This window comes from Mixophyes fleayi, chromosome 4, assembly GCF_038048845.1.
Source record: "Mixophyes fleayi isolate aMixFle1 chromosome 4, aMixFle1.hap1, whole genome shotgun sequence".
NCBI classification, from domain to species: Eukaryota; Metazoa; Chordata; class Amphibia; order Anura; family Limnodynastidae; genus Mixophyes; species Mixophyes fleayi.
Genome location: NC_134405.1, coordinates 320881803 through 320891018, shown reverse-complemented (window position 1 = coordinate 320891018; position 9216 = coordinate 320881803). Strand labels below are relative to the sequence as shown.

Here is a 9216-nt window from a genome sequence, read left to right as displayed (position 1 = left end):
AAGTACAATGAGGTTAATGAATTGAGCCCATGCTAATGTAATCAGTTCCCACTGAAGGAGCGCGGAAAGCATTTTAAAAGCAATATTATTGAATTCACAACAGCCGGGAGGATTTTAAACAGCAACCAACTTAGTACAACTTTTCCTAAGGGTTTTGTGAAGTATAAATTTAATGATATAATTATACATGGCATATCACTAAAAAAAACATAATTACTTCTTAGCTAATTAGATTTAATTTTTTAAATATTACAGAGATTATTATAGTAGGCTAAATATATTTTGCCATTTCCTTCCAATGTAAGTTTCTGTTTCTAATTAACAGATTGTAATTACAGGTGTAGTATGGTCCGTTATTACAGGGTTGGGCAATAAACTGGTTTATATCACCACTTATAATACTTCTGGGGTCAGAACAACAGGATGAAGTATAGAATGTTCGCAACAGCGGAACTGCTAGATCTGCTTTATTAAATGTGTAATTGTATTTCTCAGCCAGGAGGTGACTTTAACTTCTTAATCTTTCACAAGCGACTGATGGGACAACCCAACTTCAGAGCAAAAACATGTGACAGCCCCTTTCACTTGGATGATCCCAGCGGTAGCCTGCAACTGTGGCAGACGGACTTCTTGTACCTCTATGAGCAGGAAATAACAAACGTATATTCAGGGGCGCCGAGAGGGCGGGGCAGCAGGTCCGGGGAGCCTTGTCTGGCCTGTGTAGTGGGAGGAGCCACAACCTGGTGTGACCAAGCCCCCTTCAGGGGCTAGGATAAGAGCCCCAAGAAGTTGCTGTATCAGGGCCCAAAATTCCTCTTGGCGGCCCCTGTGTATATTTACAGGAGCCTGGACAATTTTGCGTACTCTACTGCACTGTATACCCCCGATACCTTTTATTTTGTTAGGAAGCCAGGATACCACGGAGCCGACTTGCTTTTCTGAAACATAAACGTGCTCATTTTTCACACAAACTTAGCAGGAAGCCGCCATTTCAGATGGAAGCCGCGCACTAACTTTTAGGGGGATATTTATAAAAACTTAAAGTTTGCCCAAAATGTGCCCACCCGATGTTCCATTTTGTATTATTTCACCCATTGAAATGCAGTGAAGTAGTATTTCTTCATGTCCCACATCAGGAGGAAGGATACGTTTCTGGTGTGATCTGAGGGCTGCTTCAACAGCAAGTTTTTGTCATAAAGTAGTGAATAGTCAAAAAAAAGAATCCCTTCATTAAACACCAATAAGTGCCAGGGTGCCAGCCCTTCCTTTCTCTCATTAAAGTCACAATTAAAATTAAATAGAACAAAAATATAATTAAAATATTTAAATGTATTTGCCATAAAACGACTACATATGTGATATAAATATTAGTGCACTCCATACTGTGATATATCAGGATAGCAGAAGTCACCTTTATAGCTCTGTGACCTGTGTATATCAGCATCCGGCCTTCTCTATGGTCACCTCTAAATTTCATATAAGGGGTGCATTATTCTCTACATAATAACTATGGGCCTGATTCATTAAGGATCTTAACTTGAGAAACTTCTTATTTCAGTCTCCTGGACAAAACCATGTTACATTGCAAGGGGTGCAAATTAGTATTCTGTTTTGCACATAAGTTAAATACTGACTGTTTTTTCATGTAGCACACAAATACTTTATAGCTTATTTGTACACTGAAATTTAAAGTTGATATTTGTGTGCTACATGAAAAAACAGTCAGTATTTAACTTACGTGCAAAACAGAATACTAATTTGCACCCCTTGCATTGTAACATGTTTTTTTGTCCAGGAGACTGAAATAAGAAGTTTCTCAAGTTAAGATCCTTTATGAATCAGGACCTATATATTATGTTACACTTTACTCACCATGATAGCTGCACTGAAAATTACTGTGGACATTTGCGCCTTTGAGGAACGGTTTAGTCACTTTTATCACTAAATTTGTAGCGTTGTTTCAGTCTCCATTGTATTAGTACATGTTATCATTAGTGAAACTTATTTATATTTTTGCAAACACGTCTACAGTAAGTCAGTTCAGACGGTACATTATATGTATTTATAATGGGCAGGAAATTACATTTTGATGAAAATCAGGCTAGAAATCTCCTTAAACCAGGAGAAAACCATTACTTTTAACTAAACTATTATGTTACAGACTGTGAAATTTTAATTTCTCTCTAGAGGGATACACATTTTTTTTGCTGGGGATTATTTCAATGGTGAAAATGGGATTTACACCAAAGAACAGGATCTTACACCAGGTAATATTAGTTTTTATATTGCAGACTTTCTTTTCACAAGAGAGCTTTTGACTGTTTTATACGCACCTTGTGAAAAGTGACCTCATCCGTCAGCCAATAATGGAAAATTTTATAAATACGCTCCCCTAAAACTAAAATACCCGACACAGGAGAAAGAAGAAGTCTATTTTAAGCCTGTTACTTAACCAAGTTGTGTAATATGAAAATGAGACTCAAACAAGCAGTTTCGGGAGGGGATCACGAGAAAAGGATGCTGACATCACAGCGATTAATGGGTCTCAGCGCCCCCCTATATTTTCCTGGTGATTGTTCTCGGCTGACGAGGCCTAAAGGAAGTGGCCTAGAAAAGTTGGGGAAAGGGAAGATATTGCACAAAACAAACTTGTACTTTCAGGCCTCCTAGCATTACACTCCAATAAGAATAAACAATGTTCTAATGCGCTAAACCCCACAGTTTTGTGCTGTGTTGGTCCATTTTCCATTTGCCCAAAAATGCAAAGATCTATAGCCCAGGCATAATAATAGGGTGCATGGTTTCTTATGGGCTCAATCTCACCCGTTAATGCACGCTACCAGTACAACAGTTTGTACTGCTAAAAGCGCTACAGGTGTAAAGTGCATGGGGAACGTGTCACAAATGCACGCATGTAATGCGTGGGTTAGTTTTAAGACATTTTAACCATTTTTCCCAGTGCATATGTGTGAACCAGCTCCTATACTGATAGGATTTTCTTTTCATTCCAATTAAAAAAAGTTCTGTTTAACACTTTCCACAACTTATTTAAATATGTTCACTTTAGTTTTTTAAAATCATATTGCCTAATAATATTATATGTAGGAGACCAACAGAGCTTTTAGACAAGTTCCTCCTACGGACGCAGGACCAGTGCTGGTGAAGGCACCGGACAGTGGAGAAGTGGCCTAAGGACGCAATTTGTGTCATTAAGCCCTGCCTCCGCCGGGATCCGGGAGGGTGCCTACTTTTAGGGAGCCTCCCGGAGATTCCGGGACAGTAGGCAAGTAGGGGACACAGATTGCCAAAACAATCCATGCAAAACTGCTTAGGCAACTTCTGTCTCTACTGCCGTTGTGGAACTACAAGTCCTAGTATTCTTTTATGTGAAGTTCCACAACTTACAGAGCCACAGGTTGTCTATCTCACCGGTTTTCAAGAAGCCGACTGTGCAGAAAACAGCGAGAGCGGCGGAAGAACGTGGACTGCACAAGCTGGCGTTGACTGCTCGCGATAGCAGCATGGCGGCACAGCGGACTAGATTTAAAAGAAGTGTGAGTTTGACAAACACAACAATTTGCGTGAAATGTGCAATTTATTTTAAGACAAAAGAAAAGCAATAGCTCCTCCGTAATTAGGTCAGGAAGAATGTTGATGCATGCATATTATTCGTCCAAAATGTGCCATTTAATAACAATAATTTGCAAATAACCTTAGTATCAACTTAGGCAAACGTTGCTAAAGTTCACCTTTAAACCATAAAAAAAAATATGTTTATATAGCAAAACATACTTGTACAGGAGCACCTCATGTTTCAGCTAAAATTTATTTTAATGAACATAGTTCTCTTTCCAAATAAATATAATGTCATGCTCTTGGACTTTGTTTTATTGTTCTTTACAACTGAACCGACAGATTGCCTGTGTTTTCTGTTCCCAATCTATCAACAGTTAACGGAACATACATGAATATTTTTTTTCTTCTTCTTAAAAATAGATGATAAACACAGCAGAATTTACTTTCTAAACAATCAAACGTCTGCCTTGAGCCTGGAATCACATCTGACATCTGACTTACGCATTGTACAATATTTACAAACAATGTTAATTAGTCGAACACTTCAGACATAATATTAGGACAGACCAGATGTTGACAAACCTTCTATACAGTAACTCATTGTCAAGTTATCATGCTCAAAATAAAATGTTTTAATATAGTCGTTATAAATAGAATTTATGTTAGGCAGTTATTTGTGATCCTTGGATAGTCAACAAAAGTGTTTAAAGCATTTACAGAAAAAGTGTTTTCATTTGGCAACAGAGCCAGTTTTATCATCGGATACACAAGGCACTTGCCTATAGGTACAAGATCGACGTAAAAAGTTTGCTTCGTACTTAACATAATTTATGATTTAAGTTTGTAATCTCAATGTCAAAAATTGGATCACAGTTTGGGAACTTAAGAGTACCTATAGGCACCACCAACGTAACTCTGGTCCTGCTGGCCAAAAGCTATATAACAGCTTTGTATTTGATAGAGTGATCCCTGGGCGAGTTGATTATCCCTAAAGCCATAAGCTGGGTACACACTACATAGTTTTTATCCAATAATCAGCTAAATCAGCCGACATACGACCGCTCGTTCAAAAGTCGGGTCAGTGTGTGCAGTGACACGATGGTCGAAAGTCTGCCCAAATAGACGATTGTCGCCTCATTTGGTTGGTCGTACCGTTTAATATTTTCGTTCCAATCTCGTTTCCGCTGTGTAGTGTGTATAAACTTCCGACCTATCCACAACAGTGAGTATGAAATTACAGTCATTGCTCACGACAACATGGCTGTAAAAAGTCGCTAAAGGGACGTCCGCTCTTCCCTTTATCGTCCTAAATAAGGCTAGTGTGCATGCAGTCCATGGACCGAGCGATTGGACCATCGGTCGCATGTAAAATCGCACGGCATAAAAAGTTGGTCGAAATTTCTGTAGTGTGTACCCATCTATAGACATCGAACAGCATCAGACATTTATATTCATACAATGCTCCAAAAAAAATGACATTGCATTGCCAAGTGTAGGATCTACAACGTCTACCGATCATCAACGCTTGAATGGAATCTGACATGCTGATCTAAATGTACAATGCCCTGTTGTCTTTAACGTGGAAAAACAATATGTTATTTTATTAACATTAGCCATTGTCTCACAAAGTTTTCATTTTTTACATTTAATTGGTCATGCAAATTCATTGCTAAGCAAAAAAGGTCTTGAGAATGTGGCACTTAACAAATCCGTGTGGTTTTTTTTCGGCACGCACTAAAGTAATTTTTGACACGTACAACGAAACATACATGTAAAAGACATGGTGGATTTTTTTTTGTCTTCTGAGATGTCGTCCTACAATAACGGGTTAAACGAGAGATAACGGTGTATAGGAAAATGACAATGGTTATCCTTATGGCTTTCAGTACCAAAACACTGCTACACACTGTTATGTCTACAATGCAGTAAAAATAATGACCATATAGTACAAGAAAAGAGAAAAAATAAAATAATTTGCACCATTTTTTACTATGCGATGTAAAAACTAACACCTACGATCGATTTAACATATTCACAGTGAAACTGAACTTTGTGGGTTTTTCTGTACTTCACAAATGGACTTGGAACGATTGACGGCGGAATTCTTGGCAAAATGATATACGATAACACCATGCAAAACTGAGTTTGCTTAATTTGTTCGACATAACTACGGACATGCCAATTTTTCTAACCTTTGAAAACTTTCGTTTCTCTACCTAAGAGAGTTAACGACGGCGGTAAACCTGTTTTTTTGTTTTTTTGCAATATGTTCCATCCTGGGAAAAGGCAGCAATCTGGATAAAATAAAAGGAGAATCTTTTAGACTTGCAGAGTTCAAAGAAATTGGTACCAAGTCCTCGGACAAAGAGGAAAAATAAAGTCACCGGTTGTACATATTACTTACAATTTTTTGAGAAATGAAAAGTAAAAAGTTTTTTTTGTTTGTTTTTTTGTATCCTACAAGGCCACCCCAGTTTTGTTTATTAATTATTTTTTTTTAGAAATCTTTAAAAAGTCTCATCCTTAAAAATCTTCGAACTTAAGTCCATCGGACGATAGGGTCATACTGATATATTCTTTTAAGAGTTCCGTCTTGAAAACAGATCTATATATTGTTTCTCTCCATTGCCATTACAGCACATAGAAGACGCTGACGAGTTGCGTAACGCTCTGAAAATATCACTTTTAAATAGGGCATTTAGATTGACATCTAAGAACATATTTTATATATATATCTTTCGTTATATATTTTCTTGTTTAAATAGCTTTCGTTTTACACTTATATGTTGACGGCGTCATGTTTGTCTTTTGGAAACTGTAGAGTAATCCTCTTTTTTCAGTAAACGTCTTTTATAACAAAAATAAGAATTATATATTTTTTTATATTTCTTTGAGATATCATTTCCAAGCTGGGAACTCCAAAGTCTTTGCCTTAAGCCATCAGCAAAATAGGAAATTCAATTGAGTTAAAAGCCTGTAATCTTCATTTAAGCCTTTGCGAGTAAACACTATACACTGTCCAGCGTGAAAGCCAACGACTCTATACTATAGATCCTTTGGAAGAAGATAGATGAATAGACTGTACCCGTGTTGCCAACGTCCTTTGTAAATCCCCTAGCACATCCTGGCCCGTTGTCTCGCAGTTCTTATCGTACAACAGTTGCTTAAAGGCTTCGTTTTCAATAAGAAGCATCATGTTTTTCAAGAAGTATCCTTCACAATACGATGACAGCTCCGGAACGCCAAGAAACTGCGGACACAAGAGTTGTAATGATTAGAATCGGAATAGTCTGAAGAGTAACTAAACAGGTAGAGCAAAAGTTTCTATACCAGCTTGGATTCTTTTTTATAAGATACGGGAATTTTATTTAATACTTTATCTAAACACTTTTTTATGACAGGTTTGTTTTATTACTTTGGTTGTATCTTCTAAAAAAAAGCAAATCAGATGCTTTACTCAATTTAGGGCACAGCGGAATAATTCAATATTTGACCGGTTGCTATGGTCCAGATTTATTCAGCTTTCCCTATGTTCGTAAATAATCATATTCATCCCTTAGTAATATACGAGAGACCCTAAACCGTTAGTCTACAAACCTTTAGTTCCTGTTCCTTCAGCCCTACTGCGCTAGGGCATACCCCTTACACCTAATTAAAAATACATTGCAAGTTTGTCTAACTGTACTGCTTAATCCTTAAACATCCTGGTGTACAATTCGCTGCAATTTTCTACGTCAACATTTAATGTGATCCCCCATCCGGAGACGTGAAGGCTGGCCCCGTTTTTGTAAATGGAATAGCCAGGTTGGTAAATGATATTGATTTAAGAAAAATTGCAATGGAATATGTTGCAACGAGACAGCGCCTTGCGCAGAACTCAGCGGCGAGAGCAGACAAACAAGGGAAAGACGTTCCTGAGCGGGACAAGCGGCGTTTCCCATAATACCTGGTGGCGCCTACTATGGAAACCCGCTTTTATGCAAAGTAAGACTCTCAATACTACATATTCTATTGGCTTATAACTACACGTCTCCCTTTTTTTATATCTTATTAACAAATAAACAATATTAACAAGAATAAAATACAGCATAATTTAGGGCAATGACGTATAGCTAAAGACACTTTCAGACACCCAGTACCAATAAGATCACCTTGGGCAGCACGGTGGCTAAGTGGTTAGCACTTCTGCCTCACAGCACTGGGGTCATGAGTTCAATTCCCGACTGTGGCCTTATCTGTGTGGAGTTTGTATGTTCTCCCCGTGTTTGCGTGGGTTTCCTCTGGGTGCTCCAGTTTCCTCCCACACTCCAAAAATATACTAGTAGGTTAATTGTCTGCTATCAAAATTGACGCTAGTCTGTGTGCGTGTCTGTGTGTGTGTCTGTGTGTGTGTATATTAGGGAATTTAGACTGTAAGCTCCAATGGGACAGGGACTGATGTGAGTGAGTTCTCTGTACAGCGCTGCGGAATCAGTGGCGCTATATAAATAAATGATGATGATGATGATCACCTTGGCATGGTTATAAATATCCACACAGTTTTCCGTGTTGATGCTCTTTGCACAGATAATCTCACAATGGCGCTGCAGAGCTTCCAGGTGGAAAAACTTACTGGCAGACAGCAGCTGCAAAGAGAGAGAGATTTGTGAGTATAATCAGAGAATAAGGTAATCTCAGGCACAGTACTGATATTAAATATTGTAAATGTACTTTCACTATGGGATTATCCATCATTAAGGAATTGGCATTCCGGTAAAGTGTCTGTGTCATTCTCGGCAAACAGTGAATGGTTTCTCTTCTAAACATCTGCGGCTGGTTAAGCCTAAGCGTCTAATTTACTGAAGACTTCCACAATCTGCATCTTACCTCCATGATCTCATTATTTTTAATGAGAAGTGATTCCGTGCCGCCACAGTATAGATACTGCATGACCAGCTAGAAGAAGAACGAGAGGAACATTGTAAATAAAAGAGACATTTGGAACAAGTCCTGGTTAATGGACCTTGGTAAAATACCTGGAAATATGTCAGTGGAAACTATGCGATTACATTGAGGATCAGGTGATATAAAAAGTAGATTTATCATCGTTAAAGGGTTCTCTACCTTCAGTAAAGTTTGAACCTTTATTTCCCATATATTCCCTTCTATTGTGCTAGGATAGTTATCTGTTTGATCCCAGCCTCCTCCTATGTTGTAAAGTCTGTCTGGCTAAGTTGTTTATTCGTGTTGGCTCTGGTAATGAAAGAGTGCACATTCTCTGTGCATCAGATGCCTTCCGCAGGGGCGGCATCATACCCCTCAGAGGAGGGCTCTGCAGAACAAGCTCCTCCTCTACTTCAACACTAAGCAATAGGAGTGTGCCCCACCCCTGCATAAACATTTTTGACTCAATAGTATTAGAAATAAATCTATATACATCATGCCTTGTTACGTTCTGTTTCTAACAGCTAGAAAATTCCTTCCCCCACCCCTCAAAAGGGATCAGATAACAGGGCATGCTGTCACTTGCAGTGCCACAACTGCTGTACGTGTTGTCTGCGTCAGCGCTCAAAGAATCATTTCTATTGCTGCATAAATGACACGTCAAATAGACATTTGAGCAAACATTGAATAGTACATCTAAGTGCACATACATCATGT

At 38.4% G+C, this 9216-nt stretch overlaps 1 protein-coding gene across 2 annotated transcripts in view; it reads right to left on the bottom strand.

Annotated features, from left to right (window-relative positions):
* Positions 1–3576: 3576 nt before the first annotated feature.
* ABTB3 (ankyrin repeat and BTB domain containing 3) overlaps positions 3577–9216 on the bottom strand; it is a 183920-nt gene continuing 178280 nt past the window's right edge. For both annotated transcript variants that reach the window (XM_075210188.1, XM_075210187.1), the window contains 3 exons: positions 8443–8511; positions 8088–8201; positions 3577–6826 (listed from right to left, as the gene is read on the bottom strand). In XM_075210188.1, the coding sequence (XP_075066289.1) occupies positions 6617–6826; positions 8088–8201; positions 8443–8511 (393 nt within the window). In that variant the 3' untranslated portion in view covers positions 3577–6616. The remainder of the gene's footprint in view (positions 6827–8087; positions 8202–8442; positions 8512–9216) is intronic.